The sequence below is a fragment of the Pseudochaenichthys georgianus genome, chromosome 16 (assembly GCF_902827115.2).
Source record: "Pseudochaenichthys georgianus chromosome 16, fPseGeo1.2, whole genome shotgun sequence".
Lineage (NCBI taxonomy): Eukaryota > Metazoa > Chordata > Actinopteri > Perciformes > Channichthyidae > Pseudochaenichthys > Pseudochaenichthys georgianus.
Genome location: NC_047518.2, coordinates 42,567,639 through 42,590,401, shown reverse-complemented (window position 1 = coordinate 42,590,401; position 22,763 = coordinate 42,567,639). Strand labels below are relative to the sequence as shown.

Sequence of the window (22,763 nt, the reverse complement as noted above, 5' to 3'; positions counted from 1 at the left end):
TAGATTTTCTCCGGTTGTGTATTTTCAAATTCTAGCGATCTCGAGCCGGCTTCTCAAACTTACCTACCCCACCTTTAAGTGCAATACCCAACAAAGAAACAAATCATTTTGCAACAAAAGCCTTCATTCTTCTCGCTTTCTTAATTCTCATTAGCTGGTGCCACGCTAAGATAATACTCCAATCCACGCCCTAACACAGCTCGTTGGAGCGCAGTTACCATTTTGGATCCCTGTCAAGCTTTATGCAACATGACTCATATTAAAGGAAGCCTCTGATAATTGAATTATTTTCATTCCCCAATGCCCCATCTCACTATTCAGCCTCCAGTTAATGTTCTGGTCTCTGAGCAGGACTGTTCCCCTGTGAATGTGAAAGAACGCTGCACAAGGACATAAAGGAGGAGACTGCTGATATTCTTAATTCATTTCGCAGCGCTTTCTCTGAGAGCCGCGGGCGTTTACAGCAGTCTGTCAACTCTTCACAGAACAGCGTGAGGCGTCAGGGATGGCACCAGAGAAAACGTGATTCTGAGCATTATTTAAAAAGGACTCAGGTCTGCAGCTCCCAGAGAGAGATTTGGAAAACAGTCAAGGTCTATTTTTGTGAAAACAGGCCTGTGATGATGATGATGATGCTTTAGAAAGATGAAGGATCAGAGAAGTGATTGCGATTCATCCTGAGTGGAATATGAATTTCACTGCGATCAATCCAATTGTTTTTGAGACATTAGTGTTAGTGAATTGTGTAACCCTCTGCCTTTTGTTCACCCTATGTGTTCTCCTCTAAGATGCATGTTTAAAGGGACATTATTATGCTACATTCAGATTTCATTTGTATATTGTGTGCCTCTACTGTCTCCAAGCTTTAATGTTCAAAAAGCTCTTTTTCTCTCATGCTGCAGCACCTCTTTTCCCCCTCTGTCTGAAACCAGAGCCCAGTCTGCTCTGATTGGTTAGCTGAACGGCTCTGTTTTCATTGGTCAACCACTTAGTGATGTCCCGCCCCTTAGTCTGTTATACGTACAATGTGTTGGAGCGCTAGCCAATAGAAGCGTGAGTATTGATGTCACTTAGGGAAAACCCCCAAAAGCAAAATAGAGCATCTTTGAACATAATTTCATGGCAACTGATCCTGTATTTAGTTTTTTAATATACTGTATTATAATTGGTTTTTAAAGTGACATTGAATCATCTGCCTAATTATGAAAAATATCCTTTTGGCTAACTCTGGGGCATTTACAACAATTAGCCTTTTTGTGCACTGTCCCTAATAAACTAATTTCAATTTTTTAAAAATACGAAAATAATTCATTGCCATCCCTGAAAAAATATGTAAAGTCCCACCAACACAAGCTATACCCTCAAACATATTGGAGTGTACTTTATAACAAGGTATGTCATATTGCTCTCTGATAAAAACGGAACAAGGAAGAAAATAAATCGGGTACATTTCAAAAGGTGATTCTCAAAATGACGGATGATGGTAGCCGTGCTCCTCAGGCAGGTTGCTCTGAGCCTGGGGTCCTGACAGATGAGGTGCTGTCTGTGAGATGCCTGAGGGCCCCTGCAGGTGATCTCAGGCTGTGTGAGGCCTCGATCAGCCTGAGACCCTCTATCACAGAGCAAGGAGCCATGAAGGGGTTTGAGGGCTGAAATGTGAGAACAGTTCTGAAAATAACAGACAGCCTGAGTGAGGAGGAGGAGGAGGAGGAGGAGGAGGAGGGTGTGATCCCAGGCAATACCTCTCATGCTATACTTAAAGAGCCTGTGACACCATCCCAACAACTGTTGTGCAATGAAATATTGGGCTACTAGTAATCTCGAACCGTCAGTTTAAAAAAGAAAAAGCGATACCGTTTCGTTAAATATCAATAATTTCGAACATCGCGGGGAAATTCCTTCACTCATTTTGAAGTTTTGGGGGAAGCCGGAAGTGACGTCAATGCGGGAACGCTTCGAGAGCCAAACACGGACAAAGTGTGTTGTCATGCGTAGAAATGGTGAATTACTGAGTTTAGGCACGTCAATAACGTTTTAATGAAGTTGACTACAGTATATTCATATGTGTCAGTGCTTTCATGTCAATTCGGCGACATAAACATAAATGATCGTGGTGAAGATGATGATTACATTAGGATTACAAATCGGGAGTGAGAGCTGCTGAATCTCCTCCCGTCGGATGTGATATAAAAAAAAATCGATTATTTTTGTGGTTATAAACTCAAGTGGATGAAACTACATTTATTAGTGCTTTCATGTCAATTCGGCGAACATATGATACATTAAATGATGAGTGAGGATGATGATTAAAAATCGTTTGTTTGTGCCGGTCTGCATTTCCTGATGAGAAAACACACCGATGCTTTTTCTAGTTGTAGTACACCAACGTGGATTAAACGTGTGTTTTTTACCACAATGTTGGGGAAATTAATGGATACAATGCACGGATTATTATTATTATTCCCACTCCGATCGGGACACTAGGTCCACCGTTTCCCCGCAGCGAGGCTCCCCCCGTTGACAGTTTACGTGGGCTGGGTGCAGTGGCGGACTGGCCATCGGGACGAATCCCGATGGGCCGGTACCGAAGTGGGCCGGTCGGATAAGTAACTAGCACATCCCCCATAGGCGGCGCGTGAGGCTCAGGTTTGAGAAGGCTAAATAACTTCTTTTACCTGACGCTGCCCGCCTCCGGCGTCTATAGAAAAGAGATCAACTCAGTGTACGGAGTTTAAATCTCTCAAGTCATATTACAGGATAAAGGAAATACAGTGTAAACTGCCGTATGCAGAGAAGACGCCGACGTGTCGCACTTATCATTCATATTACATCATCAATCAGATCATCGATCATATAATATATCATATATTTCCTTATCTGAGTCAGCTTCTCCAGCCTCATCTGGCCGTGCAACACTCACAGTGTCACAGACTGGATGCAGAAGTATTATTTAACACATTATGTTGACGAAACACTCGAGACACATGTAATTAAAGTCAGATCCACTCGTGTCTTAGACGTGAACGTGCTCTCAGCTGGAGAGAGAAACCCTGGCTTGATTTACCGAGTTGATAACCAGCGTCGTAGGACCGCTTAGCGAGATCTCGTTTGTTAGTTTGTTGTTGTTAGTTTGTTTGTTACTCAAACATATCCAGGGTCTGTTGAACTGGCTTCGTAGTACAGGGCACAGGTGGCGAGCAGCGCTAATGTCAAAGACACAGACATTATACATTATATTTGTATTTTACATCCCCCGCTCCCCCCGTTGACAATTTACTAGCGGTACCGAAGTGGGCCGGTCGAGAGTCCCGGGATGATTTGTAGTCCCATTCCACCACCGGCTACATGACCTATTATCGCCCATATTGACGCACCTCATTCCTAAACTTCTAACAGATGCAACATAAACCGATCCTTCAGCCTCATACGAGCTCTCAGACACGTTCAACATTAACCTGTCCTCGCTGTCTGAGCTTGCTGCTGTGTGCGCCGTCGTGCGTTTCCATCTGACTGTATATATATAAAGGTTTACATGCAGATGCTGGGATCCTGGACGGTGCAGCTGGAGCGCTGTGCCCGCAATGACGTCACCCATCATTTGGCGGGACTTGAAGAATCCGCGAGAAGATCCAGAAAATGTCAACATTGAAGGATTAATGGTTATCAAAGTACAAATATCCAAATCAGTTCAGTAACGGTTTTCAAGGGGACGATATGTACTCAAATTGATGGGTTTGGATGATGGGGAAAACCATGTCACAGGCTCTTTAAAGGTCCCCTCTTCTTCATGTCTCTTCTACATCAACATGTGTCCCCTCTTCTACATCAACATGTGTCCCCTCTTCACCGTGTCTCTTCTACATCAACATGTGTCCCCTCTTCCTCATGTCTCTTCCATATCAGCATGTGTGCCCTCTTCTTCATGTCTCTTCTACATCAACATGTGTCCCCTCTTCTTCATGTCTCTTCTACATCAACATGTGTCCCCTCTTCTTCATGTCTCTTCTACATCAACATGTGTCCCTCTTCTCCATGTCTCTTCTACATCAACATGTGTCCCCTCTTCACCGTGTCTCTTCTACATCAACATGTGTCCCCTCTTCTTCATGTCTCTTCCATATCAGCATGTGTGCCCTCTTCTCATGTCTCTTCTACATCAACATGTGTCCCCTCTTCTTCATGTCTCTTCCATATCAACATGTGTCCCCTCTTCTCCATGTCTCTTCTACATCAACATGTGTCCCCTCTTCTTCATGTCTCTTCCATATCAGCATGTGTGCCCTCTTCCTCATGTCTCTTCTACATCAACATGTGTCCCCTCTTCTTCATGTCTCTTCCATATCAGCATGTGTGCCCTCTTCTCCATGTCTCTTCTACATCAACATGTGTCCCCTCTTCTTCATGTCTCTTCTACATCAACATGTGTCCCCTCTTCTTCATGTCTCTTCTACATCAACATGTGTCCCCTCTTCACCGTGTCTCTTCTACATCAACATGTGTCCCCTCTTCTTCATGTCTCTTCTACATCAACATGTGTCCCCTCTTCTTCATGTCTCTTCTACATCAACATGTGTCCCCTCTTCACCGTGTCTCTTCTACATCAACATGTGTCCCCTCTTCTTCATGTCTCTTCCATATCAGCATGTGTGCCCTCTTCTCCATGTCTCTTCTACATCAACATGTGTCCCCTCTTCTTCATGTCTCTTCCATATCAACATGTGTCCCCTCTTCTCCATGTCTCTTCTACATCAACATGTGTCCCCTCTTCTTCATGTCTCTTCCATATCAGCATGTGTGCCCTCTTCCTCATGTCTCTTCTACATCAACATGTGTCCCCTCTTCTTCATGTCTCTTCCATATCAGCATGTGTCCCCTCTTCTCCATGTCTCTTCTACATCAACATGTGTCCCCTCTTCTTCATGTCTCTTCTACATCAACATGTGTCCCCTCTTCTTCATGTCTCTTCTACATCAACATGTGTCCCCTCTTCACCGTGTCTCTTCTACATCAACATGTGTCCCCTCTTCTCCATGTCTCTTCTACATCAACATGTGTCCCCTCTTCTTCATGTCTCTTCTACATCAACATGTGTCCCCTCTTCACCGTGTCTCTTCTACATCAACATGTGTCCCCTCTTCTTCACCGTGTCTCTTCTTCATCAACATGTGTCCCCTCTTCTTCATGTCTCTTCTACATCAACATGTGTCCCCACTTCTTCATGTCTCTTCTACATCAACATGTGTCCCCTCTTCTTCATGTCTCTTCCATATCAGCATGTGTGCCCTCTTCTCCATGTCTCTTCTACATCAACATGTGTCCCCTCTTCACCGTGTCTCTTCTACATCAACATGTGTCCCCTCTTCTTCATGTCTCTTCTACATCAACATGTGTCCCCTCTTCACCGTGTCTCTTCTACATCAGCATGTGTGCCCTCTTCTTCATGTCTCTTCTACATCAACATGTGTCCCCTCTTCACCGTGTCTCTTCTACATCAACATGTGTCCCCTCTTCTTCATGTCTCTTCTACATCAACATGTGTCCCCTCTTCACCGTGTCTCTTCTACATCAACATGTGTCCCCTCTTCTTCATGTCTCTTCTACATCAACATGTGTCCCCTCTTCACCATGTCTCTTCTACATCAACATGTGTCCCCTCTTCTTCATGTCTCTTCTACATCAACATGTGTCCCCTCTTCACCGTGTCTCTTCTACATCAACATGTGTCCCCTCTTCTTCATGTCTCTTCTACATCAACATGTGTCCCCTCTTCACCGTGTCTCTTCTACATCAACATGTGTCCCCTCTTCTTCATGTCTCTTCTACATCAACATGTGTCCCCTCTTCACCGTGTCTCTTCTACATCAGCATGTGTGCCCTCTTCTTCATGTCTCTTCTACATCAACATGTGTCCCCTCTTCACCGTGTCTCTTCTACATCAACATGTGTCCCCTCTTCTTCATGTCTCTTCTACATCAACATGTGTCCCCTCTTCACCGTGTCTCTTCTACATCAACATGTGTCCCCTCTTCTTCATGTCTCTTCTACATCAACATGTGTCCCCTCTTCACCGTGTCTCTTCTACATCAACATGTGTCCCCTCTTCTTCATGTCTCTTCTACATCAACATGTGTCCCCTCTTCACCGTGTCTCTTCTACATCAACATGTGTCCCCCTCTTCTTCATGTCTCTTCTACATCAACATGTGTCCCCTCTTCACCGTGTCTCTTCTACATCAACATGTGTCCCCTCTTCTTCATGTCTCTTCTACATCAACATGTGTCCCCTCTTCTTCATGTCTCTTCTACATCAACATGTGTGCCCTCTTCTTCATGTCTCTTCTACATCAACATGTGTCCCCTCTTCTTCATGTCTCTTCTACATCAACATGTGTCCTCACTTCTTCATGTCTCTTCTACATCAACATGTGTCCCCTCTTCTTCATGTCTCTTCTACATCAACATGTGTCCCCTCTTCTTCATGTCTCTTCTACATCAACATGTGTCCCCTCTTCCTCATGTCTCTTCTACATCAACATGTGTCCCCTCTTCTTCATGTCTCTTCTACATCAACATGTGTCCCCTCTTCTTCATGTCTCTTCTACATGAACATGTGTCCCCTCTTCACCGTGTCTCTTCTACATCAACATGTGTCCCCTCTTCTTCATGTCTCTTCTACATCAACATGTGTCACCTCTTCACCGTGTCTCTTCTACATCACATGTGTCCCTCTTCTTCATGTCTCTTCTACATCAACATGTGTCCCTCTTCACCGTGTCTCTTCTACATCAACATGTGTCCCCTCTTCTTCATGTCTCTTCTACATCAACATGTGTCCCCTCTTCACCGTGTCTCTTCTACATCAACATGTGTCCCCTCTTCTTCATGTCTCTTCTACATCAACATGTGTCCCCACTTCTTCATGTCTCTTCTACATCAACATGTGTCTCCTCTTCTTCATGTCTCTTCTACATCAACATGTGTCCCCTCTTCTTCATGTCTCTTCTCCATCAACATGTGTCCCCTCTTCTTCATGTCTCTTCTACATCAACATGTGTCCCCTCTTCTTCATGTCTCTTCCATATCAACATGTGTCTCCTCTTCTTCATGTCTCTTCTACAGCACCATTAGGCACTTTCACACCGCAGTACTTTTCCTACTTTAGTTCCGATATAGTTCGGAAATGTTGCGTTCACAACAAAAAAATCCGGAACTAAAATGAGTTCATGAGAACCTTTTCACCCCCTTTCCGTCCCTGCTAGAGAGCAGGGACTTTCGTGGGAGAAAAAGGTTCCTGTGTCTGATTGGCTGGGCGGATTGCAAACCACGCCCAGTAAAACTCCCAAAAAGTTTTGTGAAGCCGCCATTTTATTATCCTTGCATTAGCATTATTAGCATTAGCATTAGCCCTGCGCAGAAACGCAGAGAGACTAACTTAAGGCAACACAAAATAAAACATGGGAGCGGTGGAGATGAGGAGGTGTTTGAGTTCTGGCGATTTACTCTGAAGGCTTCAGTAGAAGCTGCTGGGAGTCACAGCAGCTTCTACTGAAGCCTTCAGAGTCATACGAACTGCAGGAAGGTGTTGAATGCCGTTGACGTGTATTTGGCAGTAGCCTACGACGTACAACAGTGAGCATAACTACTGAACCCATGTATCCCCACTGACCTAGGACCGCCACATCCAGCGTCTTCATCTGCAAGATAGTTTCAGACTTGCCATCTGGACAGTTCATGAAAATGTAATTTGTACAACCAAAAGATTTCTTTCACAAACTGTGAGAAACCGTCTCGTGATCCTCAGAGGGGCTCGACCTCACTGCATCTTTCAAAACAACTTAAACATGCTCACCTTTGATAGCATCTGGCATTATAAAACTGTTACTTTATTGATGATTTGTGAGACTCAAAAATTCACATTTGTATGTGCCTGATAAATGTCCCTTTCCACGATAAAACTGCACATTTAAGATGAGGATTTTATTGTGAAAAGCCCAAGGCCTGTGAGTCAGAGTATATCCTGCTGTTTAATCAGCGTCTTGATTGCCACACCTGCGTAGCAGACGCGTTATGTTGGCAACGTTTGGGCGCTGTTTTACACAGATTTTGAGAGAAAGAAGCCTTGACTTAGATCTTAAATTTAAACTTGTGAAAAAGAGGATAGAGCTGGTCATGTCAGATTCACGTCGGCCAAAATCTGCGTTACCCCCTAAAGCAGGGGGACCCAAACTACGGCCCGGGGGGCATTTTGAATTGGCCCTCAATGAGCAAAAAGTATAATGACTTAAGTATAATAAACTTATGCTTGTCTTATATTGTACTTCTTAACCCATAAGAACCCGGACCCATTTCTACTTTTGGGGAAATTAAGGGGAACACAATTTAGACTAAATAGACCACCTAGAACACATTTCTGACAAGAAACCCCCCATAGTGTCAAATATCTGAAATGTGACATATATGTGACATTGGGCTTTAATGGTAAAATAACTCTTATTTATAACTTAATTAATGAGGATGATTTTTTGGTTTAAATTCGTTTGAACATTCTTTGAATTGAAGAATAAGAATATATTAATATAATTGAATCAGCGAAATGAACTGAGCAGATCATAATCATATTTCTAATTGCGCGTCACTTTGGGTTTACTGTGAACGTTTAGGGTTAAAGTCTCATTTGTTTCATATCAATTTGATCAATAAATGTTTCAACAACAGGTTAAATGTAATAAAGGACATTTTAATTCTTAAATGGTTTGAATTTGACCTTTATCAACAAACAAAAAAGCTTTTGAAATGTAGCTAGTTCGGTCACACTTGTTAGTCTGGCACATGGACATGTTGGACATGTTATCATACACCAGGGGTCTTCAACTACAATTCAACGAGGTCCAGTTAGAGAAAATGTCTCCATGCAAAGGTCCGGAACATCAAAATGTCTAAGTTGCTTCATGAATTAGTGTGATATATATTGAAGTGACATGTAGCTTTATCAACGTCTGCATGTAATCAACAACTGACTGCCAATCAAATAAAGAAAGTACAATTCAAAAACAACAATATTTATTGTCAATTAACATTACTTACATACTGTGGATATGTGTAATGTTTAAATATTGAAGTTAAATGCATCAATGTGGTGCACTTTGAGAGCAACATTAAGAGATCTATGGATACATCTCTCAACACCCACATGAAACAGAACTGTAGCATATTTTCCTTTTTGGATATTTTACAAATCACTCCCCTTTTAAACTCTAACTTTTTTGTTGCTGTCATATAGTATTTTATACCTGTTTTTCATTTAGTCTCATTAATAACTATAATGATCATATCAAGGTGTGCCTTAACCTCACTGAGCTGAGGTTATTTGAGCCTCACAGGAGAGAGCTCTCTTCCACCTGGTTGTAGAAAAGCTCTTTAAATTCGTTAGCATAGCTAGCTAACCAGATGCTAATAACAACAGATCGCCACTGTGCTTACAACTAAAGACACAGCCACGCAAACACTGCGGCATGTGTACGGCTCCTTATGGGTACTGCAATATTTTAAGGGCTGGAGCGGCGTTCCGGTGCTCAGCACTCCTTTCAGACGAGACATATACCACGTGAAGACACGTTACGTTCGTGTTGTGTTCATGAACCTGTCCTTGGCCAGGAAAAACAGGTACTCTTCGGTTCTCCACGAATTACACAAGTCACCCAAATCAGCGTTAAAAAAGCGGGAGGCGCCGAAAAATCCCTTATTAATGTATTGATTATAGCTCCGGGTCCGTATAGGTCGGCGTCTGGGTCCGGATCCGGACCGCGGTCCGCCTGTTGCCGACCCCTGCTGTATATGATCAAATATATTACACAGTATTCATGTGTTGATAAGCCCAATGTTCAAATAAATTCAGTCGATTAAAGTTGAAAACATGTTCAAACAAATCTAGAAAAAAGCCCAATAACACATTTACATAACGACCTTAAAAGATACCCTCCATATTTCCTCCTATAGGCAATCTGAAGCTTCTGTTTTAAGGAATGAGCTGCCAACGCAATAAATGAAACCTTTCCGAGAGCTCTTTTAGCATTTTCAAGTATCAAGAACATTGTACCTACATTGGATTGACTTTTCCAACTTATAACAGAACGTATGAGGAAATAAACCTCTCGTGAGCGACACAGCTCTTCGTATATTTTTCTGTATGTGGCCCTCAGTGAAAAAAGATTGGACACCCCTGATCTAAAGTATATCAGCCGACAGCTGTTCAACAACTCACCAATACACACTCCCAATGAGCTCTTCATGCCCAGTTAACGTTTTATATCCAAAGAGCTGTGTGCAACACTATTTCTCACCACAGCGTCAGACTGTTGGTCACTGAGTGGGAGCCAGTATAATGAGTAGAGCCATTACTGGTGACCATTAAGGAGAGAGCAGCTGGAGGTTAATGCTTCTGGCTGCAGCAGAGGAAAATCGTGGTTTTTTCCTCCCAAATTATATTTACACGTGCACATAATAACCAGTGTTAGTATGCTTACGTACAGATAAAAGGCTAAATGGGAATAAAAGAGAGTATTTTAAAGACATTTTAAAATGTAAAACTATTCAGCATTATTGAATAAAACAAATGTGTCAGCTCAGTCGTTAAACCAGAACAACCACAAACAAGTTATTAAACCATAATTAGCACGTGTATCGTTTACTTTCTCCGTCTTTATATGTAGATATTACTTTTCTCCGTTAATCTCCGTCATGTTGTTTCCATAGCAACAACAACTTCCTGTCAACAGCGCTACCTCTCCTTCAAAATAAAAGCATGTCCATGAATAGGAAGCCAAGCCAAATTACACTTAAGACGTTATACAACTGCAACGAAAGTAACACGATGCGATATCCTTTTCAATTTCAAAGAACACAAATTGGGTTACATTAATAAATAACTATGAAACAACAATACTGTGCAATAACAAAATGAATGCCGTGAATACACCGATATACACGTGTCGAAGCGGTTCGCTGCTGATTACTACGCCCCCCCCCCCGAAAAATGGTATTCGGGACAGCCCTAATGTACATACTCTTACTTAGTTATTGTTTTTATATATTATAGTACAACTTGCATTTCTGCTTTAAATGATTTTGTTTATATATTATTATTCCGTTGTATGTACTTTACCTTCTTTTTTACTTATTTTATTTAAATATTCAAAGTGTTTTATTTTATTTATCCTTTCTGAACATTTTACTTTAACTTCTTATTTATATTGAATTAATTCGGTTTTATTTGACCATTTTATTGCAAACTTTAAATCCTAATGTCAACATACATTATTTTATTCTAAAATGGAGCAACTGCCACAAAAACTAAAATGATGGTTAAAGAAATGTCTGCAGAGAGGTGAAGCCCCTCCCTTTCCGGGGACCTCGATGGGACCTTATTTAGGAAAAATCTTGTATTGAAGTCAATGGAGAGAGAAAGATTATCTTTCGATCTCGTTTGAATTGTGCCACGAGTTACACATATGATGTTTGTCAATTTAAAAGATAATTTTGCTAAAGTTAAAAAAATTCAAATGTGCTGTAAAACTGTGAAGTAACACTTTGTTGAGTGTGAAACGCTCAATGAACTACATCTCCCATCTCGCACCACACACGTCACGTTGAAACATTTCACTTCTTTTTTCAGAAGGAGGCGGAAAGTATTAAAAGAGGTGAAAATCACTCCAAGTCTGGGCGTGTTGAGAGCTGTGCACACACACAAGGGGAGTTAGTCGGTTCGTGAGAGCCAGCATGCGGGACCGGCATTCTGGGATTTGTAGTCTTTCTAGTTACGTATTTTTCATAGTCTTATATTTCAACAGTTTTACGACAAACTGTGACTTTTTTGACATGGAAATTATTATTTAAGATTGACAAACATCATGTGTGTAATTCGTGGCACAATTCAAACGGGATGGAAAGATAATCTTTCTCTCTCGATGAACACTGCTGCTACAGAGAAGCTAATAGAGAAACATGGATGCATAAATAACTTGGTTTGTTGGACGTTCCTCCTTTTTCTCATTCCCCACCTGAACACATTTGAATCCCACATCCCTCCCACCTGCTGTTTATTCATCACTTGTTGTGTCACATCAGGCCAGTACTTCATCACTGCGCGTACACACAGCAGATGGATGAGTGTGTGATGAGTGTGTGATGAGTGTGTGGTGCCCACCTGCGGAGGTCTTTGAGACGAGCTCCGAGAGGTTCACCATCCCACCGGATCGGATGATGTAGTGAGGCCCTTCCACGTTCACCTGGTTCTGCATGCCGTCCTACACACACACACACACACACACACACACACACACACACACACACACACACACACACACACACACACACACACACACACACACACACACACACACACACACACACACACACACACACACACACACACACACACCACACACACACACACCCACACACACACACACACACACACACACACACACACACACACACACACACACACACACAGTGGTTATATTGAATTCTGTTGCAGTTAAGGATAATTTGCCGTCTAATCTATCGCATAAAAGAACGATAACACTTAAAGGTCACCTATTATGCAAAATCCTCTCCTTCATGTCTCTTCTACCTCAACATGTGTCCCCTCTTCTACATCAACATGTGTCCCCTCTTCTTCATGTCTCTCTACATCAACATGTGTCCCCTCTTCTACATCAACATGTGTCCCCTCTTCTTCATGTCTCTTCTACATCAACATGTGTCCCCTCTTCTACATCAACATGTGTCCCCTCTTCTTCATGTCTCTCTACATCAACATGTGTCCCCTCTTCTACATCAACATGTGTCCCCTCTTCTTCATGTCTCTTCTACATCAACATGTGTCCCCTCTTCTACATCAACATGTGTCCCCTCTTCTTCATGTCTCTTCTACATCAACATGTGTCCCCTCTTCTACATCAACATGTGTCCCCTCTTCTTCATGTCTCTTCTACATCAACATGTGTCCCCTCTTCTACATCAACATGTGTCCCCTCTTCTTCATGTCTCTTCTACATCAACATGTGTCCCCTCTTCTACATCAACACGTGTCCCCTCTTCTTCATGTCTCTTCTACATCACCATGTGTCCCCTCTTCTTCATGTCTCTTCTTCATCAACATGTGTCCCCTCTTCTCCATGTCTCTTCTACATCAACATGTGTCCCCTCTTCTTCATGTCTCCTCTACATCAACATGTGTCCCCTCTTCTCCATGTCTCTTCGACATCAACATGTGTCCCCTCTTCTTCACGTCTCTTCTACATCAACATGTGTCCCCTCTTCTCCATGTCTCTTCTTCATCAACATGTGTCCCCTCTTCTCCATGTCTCTTCTACATCAACATGTGTCCCCTCTTCTTCATGTCTCTTCTACATCAACATGTGTCCCCTCTTCTTCATGTCTCTTCTACATCAACATGTGTCCCCTCTTCTTCGTGTCTCTTCTACATCAACATGTGTCCCCTCTTCTTCATGTCTCTTCTACATCAACATGTGTCCCCTCTTCTCCATGTCTCTTCTACATCAACATGTGTCCCCTCTTCTTCATGTCTCTTCTACATCAACATGTGTCCCCTCTGTGGAAAGAGACTCTGAAAGTCTCAGGAACAAAGATTCTCTCTCTTTTTGATCCATTTCTATAAAAACCTGTCTGAAAATGAGCTGATCAGATTTTGGCCACTTTATGATGTCATAACGATGTGTTGTCTCGAGTAACCATTAGCCAATCAGCAACCAAGGTCCGCCTCTTTAATAACAGAGCCTTATATCCGGGTGCTAGTGGAGCACGCTCGTGAACTGTTAGCGCCGGAGCCTCGCAGCGGGGAAACTGGCGCGCATAATTTTACAACTAAAGACAGAGCTACACAAAACACGCAGCATGTGTGCGGCTCTGAGAATCCGCCGTGGTACAAAGTAGCAGTGAAAATGGAGTTTCATTGATTTGGGCATTCTCTCGATAAGCAAGTGGAATGGATTTGATAGTGAAGCACTGACACGGCGCTCGACAGAGAGCGGCGAGTGGATAGACCGATTCACGGACTTTCCACATGGTAAAAGTGGGGGGGGACCTCTAAGTAGTGTGTGTGTGTGTGTGTGTGTGTCTGTGTGTGTGTGTGTGAGCGTTAGATCACTCCTCTCCCTGGACAGGCCTCGAGCATAACAGCGGGTTGACCCATGCACGATGGCGGCAAAGCAAAGGGCACTGACAGGAGTTTATGAACCACAAACACCCACTGTGGACATGAGTGGGAAACGCTCCCCTGCGGTCAGCGCTCCGAAGGGCTGCAGGAAAGCACTTCAGCTCGGACGCACAAATCGAAACTGTTTTCTGAAGAGAGAGCCAGACTCGATGTTTGTGTCTCATGCTTACAATCCTGATGATCGTTCTCTTTGTCAGCCCCGTGCGGATGAAATGTCTCCGTCTGATGAAAGCCCATCAACGCCACGCTGAAAATGAATTATCAGGGAATAGCTATTCGTTTTAAACCTCAGCCTAATGCGACCATCATATTTCCTCCACCATTAACCACTCAAGGACTTTTGTTCAACAGACGAACCGAGGATGGCAAAGCACCAATGAATTGATTTCTCACTCTCCGGAGCAGAGAGCACTTCCTCAGATCCTTTTTGAATAACATTAAACTAAATATACTGGACTCAGTTACCTTGGTTGCTGATTGGCTAATGGTTACTCGAGACAACACATCGTTATGACATCATAAAGTGGCCAAAATCTGATCAGCTCATTTTCAGACAGGTTTTTATAGAAATGGATCAAAAAGAGAGAGAATCTTTGTTCCTGAGACTTTCAGAGTCTCTTTCCACAGAGGGGACACATGTTGATGTAGAAGAGACATGAAGAAGAGGGGACACATGTTGATGTAGAAGAGACATGAAGAAGAGGGGACACATGTTGATGAAGAAGAGACATGAAGAAGAGGGGACACATGTTGATGTAGAAGAGACATGTTGATGTAGAAGAGACATGAAGAAGAGGGGACACATGTTGATGTAGAAGAGACATGGTGATGTAGAAGAGACATGAAGAAGAGGGGACACATGTTGATGTAGAAGAGACATGAAGAAGAGGGGACACATGTTGATGTAGAAGAGACATGTTGATGTAGAAGAGACATGAAGAAGAGGGGACACATGTTGATGTAGAAGAGACATGGTGATGTAGAAGAGACATGAAGAAGAGGGGACACATGTTGATGTAGAAGAGACATGGTGATGTAGAAGAGACATGAAGAAGAGGGGACACATGTTGATGTAGAAGAGACATGAAGAAGAGGGGACACATGTTGATGTAGAAGAGACATGAAGAAGAGGGGACACATGTTGATGTAGAAGAGACATGAAGAAGAGGGGACACATGTTGATGTAGAAGAGACATGAAGAAGAGGGGACACATGTTGATGTAGAAGAGACATGGTGATGTAGAAGAGACATGAAGAAGAGGGGACACATGTTGATGAAGAAGAGACATGAAGAAGAGGGGACACATGTTGATGTCGAAGAGACATGTTGATGTAGAAGAGACATGAAGAAGAGGGGACACATGTTGATGTAGAAGAGACATGGTGATGTAGAAGAGACATGAAGAAGAGGGGACACATGTTGATGTAGAAGAGACATGGTGATGTAGAAGAGACATGAAGAAGAGGGGACACATGTTGATGTAGAAGAGACATGAAGAAGAGGGGACACATGTTGATGTAGAAGAGACATGTGATGAGAAGAGACATGAAGAAGAGGGGACACATGTTGATGTAGAAGAGACATGAAGAAGAGGGGACACATGTTGATGTAGAAGAGACATGAAGAAGAGGGGACACATGTTGATGTAGAAGAGACATGTTGATGTAGAAGAGACATGAAGAAGAGGGGACACATGTTGATGTAGAAGAGACATGAAGAAGAGGGGACACATGTTGATGTCGAAGAGACATGTTGATGTAGAAGAGACATGAAGAAGAGGGGACACATGTTGATGTAGAAGAGACATGGTGATGTAGAAGAGACATGAAGAAGAGGGGACACATGTTGATGTAGAAGAGACATGTGATGTAGAAGAGACATGAAGAAGAGGGGACACATGTTGATGTAGAAGAGACATGGAGAAGAGGGGACACACGTTGATGTAGAAGAGACATGGTGATGTAGAAGAGACATGAAGAAGAGGGGACACATGTTGATGAAGAAGAGACATGTTGATGTAGAAGAGACATGAAGAAGAGGGGACACATGTTGATGTAGAAGAGACATGGTGATGTAGAAGAGACATGAAGAAGAGGGGACACATGTTGATGTAGAAGAGACATGGTGATGTAGAAGAGACATGAAGAAGAGGGGACACATGTTGATGTAGAAGAGACATGAAGAAGAGGGGACACATGTTGATGTAGAAGAGACATGGTGATGTAGAAGAGACATGAAGAAGAGGGGACACATGTTGATGAAGAAGAGACATGAAGAAGAGGGGACACATGTTGATGTCGAAGAGACATGTTGATGTAGAAGAGACATGAAGAAGAGGGGACACATGTTGATGTAGAAGAGACATGGTGATGTAGAAGAGACATGAAGAAGAGGGGACACATGTTGATGTAGAAGAGACATGAAGAAGAGGGGACACATGTTGATGTAGAAGAGACATGAAGAAGAGGGGACACATGTTGATGTAGAAGAGACATGAAGAAGAGGGGACACATGTTGATGTAGAAGAGACATGGAGAAGAGGGGACACATGTTGATGTAGAAGAGACATGAAGAAGAGGGGACACATGTTGATGTAGAAGAGACATGAAGAAGAGGGGACACATGTTGATGTAGAAGAGACATGAAGAAGAGGGGACACATGTTGATGTAGAAGAGACATGAAGAAGAGGGGACACATGTTGATGTAGAAGAGACATGGAGAAGAGGGGACACATGTTGATGTAGAAGAGACATGAAGAAGAGGGGACACATGTTGATGTAGAAGAGACATGAAGAAGAGGGGACACATGTTGATGTAGAAGAGACATGAAGAAGAGGGGACACATGTTGATGCAGAAGAGACATGAAGAAGAGGGGACACATGTTGATGTAGAAGAGACATGAAGAAGAGGGGACACACGTTGATGTAGAAGAGCCTTTTTAAATCTCATTCTTCTGATACTGTTCCTACTATTTCATATAACCCATAATCACAACTCTAGTGTTTTCTAAAGACGATCCGGCGTTGTGTGAAATGGTGTCTAAATGCGGGTAGGAAGTGTTTGCAACATGGCTGTCTGACAGAAAGAGGCTACACTAACACGGGAACCATAGCAACGCCGGTAAGAGTCAAACTGGACTAGTAGAAAAACATCAAACGTGTTTTTTTGAAGTCGCAGGGGGGCCGTGTGCAAACATGTCTACGCCTGCACTTCCTCTTATACTCTTTTAACTTTTTCTCATTCCTCTGCTCCCCCATTGCTCTTCTCCTCCCCCTGTTTCACTCTGCCCCTTAATCTCTGTCCATCTCCCTCCCTGCCTCTCCCACCAGCCACTCATGTATCCATCTGTCTCCTTGTCCTCCACACGCCCCTCTATCTGTCCATCTCTCCTCCCGTCTTCATCTGTACCTGCCTCGGCTGAAATGTGCTCGGTCATTACCCCCATCCCTTCTGTCCCTTTCATTTTTCTGTCCTTATTTATTCCCCCTACATCGTTTGCCTTCCCTTCCTCACCCTCTCTTTGTCATCATGTCCCTTTTATCTTTGCTTTCTCTCGTCCCCATCTTCATCCATCCTTGTCTCCATATCCTTCATTTGTCTTTCGATGACTCCTCACATCTCATTGTCTTTTCCTCTGCTCAACTCTGTCTGAGTGTCTGCTTCCCTCCCTCTCCCCTCTCCCCCACCCCCTCTGTCTGTCCACCTGTAGCAGTATCATCAGCTCAGTGTTGCTGGTATCCATGGCGATGTCGAAGGGCGTCTTGTCGAACTTGCTGAGGCAGTGGACGTCGGCTCCGTACCTCAGCAGCAGCTCGGCCACCTCCCTGTGGCCGCGCTGAGCCGCCCAGTGCAGCGCCGTCATCTTCAGCATGTCTCTGGCGTCCACCTCCGCTCCGTGCTGCAGACACACGGCGCCCCCCGGTGGTGACAACAGGAACAAGGAGAGAGAAACAAAAGGGAAGTGGTGAGCAGAGATGTGACTATGCAGATCTGCCAGGTTTGTAAAGTGCAGGAAACACAAGGTTTTGAAACGTTGTGAATGTACGGCAGGTTGTGAATAGTACAATCCAAACACAAGTTGCCCCTGTCGTGATGTTGAACAGCCTTCTGTAAGGTTTTACGAAAGGTGGAAGTGAAAGAAAAGACTGCAGTGGACATGTTGTTGTTAAAATGATCTTTTTGAATTATACAAGAAGGGTTGGACAAGTTTGTCCGAACACCATATCCACATTCAGTAAGAACAACTCACGAAAACGTAAAGATACTACTTTTATGCCCCTTTCACACCAACGCGTTTTCAGCTCCGGCTCGGAGCTGGAGCTGAAAAGTACCGTTCTTTCCTGTTCACACCGCAGAGGCACCGCCTCTTAGCTCCGGAATCCGGTTCACTTCCAGCTCCAAAAAATTGTCGGTCTAGAGGCAAGAGCTTCGGAGCTAAGAGGCGGCGTCGCTTACGTCTCTCTTACGTCGAGGCGGGGGCAGATTCGTCGCTGAAGACCACAAAGAAGTCTTGCATTTCGCATGTGATGTTTGTAAAGTTCCAAGTAAAGTCGTCCGATGCCTTCCATTTCGTTTCGTAAGAGGATAACCAAAGCGAACAGCGCTTCAATACAATCGGCCATTGTTGTTGTTGTCGATGTGAGGGATTTCCGCACGGTTTGGATTTTATGAAGCAGGCACGTAAACGGTGGCACGTAAACGGTGACGCAGCAGCGGCAGCTCTGGGCGGTGTGAACAGAGCGGGAGCAGAAAAGGGAACCCGGAGCTGAACCAGAAAAGCTCGGAGCTCGAAAGGGAAAAGCGCTGGTGTGAAAGCCGCATAAGTCATCTTGCATCTCTGTGATTCGTTGCATCTATTTTTAGTAGTTTGGCATCTTTTTGCAGTACACACATGATTATATTTCTTACATACTTTTACTTGTTATATATATATATATACACATTGTTCCTTTATTGTACCTTTTTATTACACAATGTTCTTGTTATGTTTGTATAAAACTTTGGTTTTATTCTAAACTATAGGGAGGCGAAGTCCCGCCCATCTACCTTATTTCGGGAAAAGTATGTATTGAAGTCAATGGAGAGAGAAAGATTATTATTATTAGATTAATTACACACCCTCTCTGAAGAACCAGCACCTTACCGTGGTAGAGAGGTTTGTGTGCCCTGATGAACCTGGGGGCTGTGTTGTCTGGAACCTTGTGTTCCTGGTAGGGTCTCCCATGGCAAATTGGTCTCAGGCAAGGGGCCAGACTAAGATTGGTTCAAAAGACCTCATGAAAGGAAAAACAAGAAGTGAGGATACCCGGCCCGGAGGAAGCCCGGGGTCCCCTTCTGGAGCCAGGCCCAGAAGGAGGACTCGTCGGCGAGCGTCTGGTGGCCGGGCTTGCCACGGAGCCCGGTCGGGCCCAGCCCGAAAAGGCAACGTGGGCAACACCTCCGCTTCTCTGTCCCGCGGGCCCACCACCTACGGGAAACATCGATGGGGTCGGGTGCGCTGCCAGACGGGTGGCAGTGAAAGCGGAGGGTCTCGACGGACCAGACCCGGGCGACAGAAGCTGGCTTTGGGGACGTGGAACGTCACCTCTCTGGGGGGAAGGAGCCGGAGCTTGTGCGGGAGGTGGAGCGGTACCAGTTGGATCTGGTTGGGCTCACCTCTACGCACAGCGTCGGCTCTGGAACCTTACTTCTGGATAGGGGTTGGACTCTATTCTTCTCCGGAGTTGCTCAAGGTGTGAGGCGCCGGGCGGGTGTGGGGATACTCACAAGTCCCCGGTTAGGTGCTTCGTTGTTGGAGTTTACCCCAGTGGACGAGAGGGTCGCCTCCCTACGCCTGCGGGTTATGGGGGGAAAACTCTGACTGTTGTGTGTGCTTATGCACCCAACAGCAGTTCAGAGTATTCGGCCTTCTTGGAGACCCTGGAAAGAGTCCTGTATGGGGCTCCTGAAGGGGACTCCTTAGTCTTGCTGGGAGACTTCAACGCACATGTGGGCAATGATGGAGACACTTGGAGGGGCGTGATTGGGAGGAACGGCCCCCCTGATCTGAACCGGAGTGGTGGTTTGTTACTGGACTTCTGTGCTAGTCATGGATTGGCCATAACAAACACCATGTTCGAACATAAGGATGCTCATAAGTGTACGTGGTACCAGAGCACCCTAGGCAGAAGGTCCATGATCGATTTCGTTATCGTATCATCGGACCTGAGGCCGTATGTTTTGGACACTCGGGTAAAGAGAGGGGCGGAGTTGTCAACTGATCACCATCTGGTGGTGAGTTGGGTCGAGTGGCGGGGGAAGCCTCTGGATAGACCTGGTAAGCCCAAACGTGTAGTTCGGTGAACTGGGAACGTCTGGAGGAGGCCCAAGTTCAGGAGGCCTTCAACTCACACCTCCGGCGGAGCTTTTCGGGCATTCCTGTGGAGGTTGGGGAGATTGAACCAGAGTGGTCGGTGTTCAAAGCCTCTATTGCCGAAGCCGCGGTGGGGAGCTGTGGTCTCAAGGTCTTAGGTGCCTCAAGGGGCGGTAACCCTCGAACCTCCTGGTGGACGCCGGTGGTCAGGGAAGCCGTCCGACTGAAGAAGGAGGCCTTCAGGGATTTGTTATCCCGGGGGACTCCCGAAGCAGTTGCAAGGTACCGACAGGCCCGAAGGGCAGCAGCCTCATCCGTGGCCGAGGCAAAGCAGCGGGTGTGGGAGAAGTTCGGAGAAGACATGGAGAAGGACTTTCGGGCGGCACCAAGTTGTTCTGGAAAACTGTCCGACACCTCAGGAGGGGGAAGCAGGGAACCATCCAAGCTGTGTACAGTAAGGATGGGACGTTGTTGACCTCAACTGATGGAGTGTTGGGACGTTGGAAGGAACACTTTGAGGAACTCCTGAACCCGACAACTCCGCCCTCTATGTTAGAGGCAGAGCTGGAGTATGACGGGGGATCAACGCCAATCTCCCGGGGGGAGGTCACTGAGGTCGTCAAACAACTCCACAGTGGCAAAGCCCCGGGGGTGGATGAGATCCGCCCGGAAATGCTGAAGGCTCTGGGTGTTGAGGGACTGTCATGGATGACACGTCTCATCAACGTTGCGTGGAAGTCGGAAACAGTACCGAAGGAGTGGCAGACCGGGGTGGTGGTCCCCCTTTTCAAAAAGGGGGATCAGAGGGTGTGTGCCAATTACAGAGGCATCACACTACTCAGCCTCCCCGGGAAAGTTTACTCCAAGGTACTCGAAAGGAGGGTCAGGCCGATTGTCGAACCTCAGATTGAGGAGGAACAATGCGGATTCCGTCCTGGTCGTGGAACGACGGATCAGCTTTTTACTCTCGCAAGGATCCTGGAGGGGGCCTGGGAGTACGCTTATCCGGTCTACATGTGTTTTGTAGACTTGGAGAAGGCGTATGACCGGGTTCCCAGGGAGTTACTGTGGGAGGTGCTGCGGGAGTATGGGGTGAGGGGTCTCTACTCAGGGCCATCCAATCTCTGTACTCCCAAAGCGAGAGCTGTGTCCGGGTCCTCGCAGTAAGTCGGACCCATTTCCGGTGAGGGTTGGCCTCCGCCAGGGCTGCGCTTTGTCACCAATCCTGTTTGTAATATACATGGATCGGATTTCGAGGCGTAGTCGTGGGGGGGGGGGGTCTGCAGTTCGGTGGACTAAGGATTGCACCACTGCTTTTTGCAGATGATGTGGTTCTGATGGCTTCATCGGTCTGCGACCTTCAGCACTCACTGGATCGGTTCGCAACCGAGTGTGAAGCGGCTGGGATGAGGATCAGCACCTCCAAATCTGAGGCCATGGTTCTCAGCAGGAACCGATGGACTGTCCACTCCAAGTAGGGAATGAGTCCTTACCCCAAGTGAAGGAGTTCAAGTATCTCGGGGTCTTGTTCTCGAGTGAGGGATCAATGGAGCGTGAGATGGGCCGGAGAATCGGAGCAGCGGGATCGGTATTGCAGTCGCTTTACCGCACCGTTGTGACGAAAAGGGAGCTGAGCCGGAAGGCAAAGCTCTCTGTCTACCGGGCCATTTTCGTTCCTACCCTCACCTATGGTCATGAAGGATGGGTCATGACCGAAAGAACGAGATCGCGGATACAAGCGGCCGAGATGGGTTTCCTCCGCCGGGTGGCTGGTGTCTCCCTTAGAGATAAGGTGAGAAGTTCGGTCATCAGGGAGGGACTCGGAGTTGAGCCGCTCCTCCTTCGCGTCGAAAGAAGCCAGTTGAGGTGGTTCGGGCACCTAGTTAGGATGCCACCTGGGCGCCTCCCTAGGGAGGTGTTCCAGGCACGTCCAGCTGGGAAGAGACCAAGGGGTAGACCTAGGACCAGGTGGAGGGATTATATCTCTTCGCTGGCCTGGGAGCGCCTTGGGATCCCCCAGTCAGAGCTGGTTGATGTCGCCAGGGAAAAGAAAGTTTGGGGCTCTCTGCTAGAACTGCTACCCCCGCGACCCGACCACGGATAAGCGGGAGAAGATGGATGGATGGATGGATTAATTACACACATGATGTTTGTCAATCTTAAAAATAAT

The 22,763-nt window shown here is 45.4% G+C and overlaps 1 protein-coding gene across 1 annotated transcript in view; it reads right to left on the bottom strand.

Annotated features, from left to right (window-relative positions):
- Positions 1–1,496: 1,496 nt before the first annotated feature.
- The window catches only part of LOC117460723 (GA-binding protein subunit beta-2-like), a 42,502-nt gene continuing 21,235 nt past the window's right edge, over positions 1,497–22,763 (bottom strand). Inside the window, exons 4-6 of the mRNA XM_034102264.1 lie at positions 17,945–18,139; positions 12,202–12,301; positions 1,497–1,612 (exon numbers count right to left, since the gene is read on the bottom strand). Coding sequence (XP_033958155.1) covers positions 1,497–1,612; positions 12,202–12,301; positions 17,945–18,139 — 411 coding nt within the window. The remainder of the gene's footprint in view (positions 1,613–12,201; positions 12,302–17,944; positions 18,140–22,763) is intronic.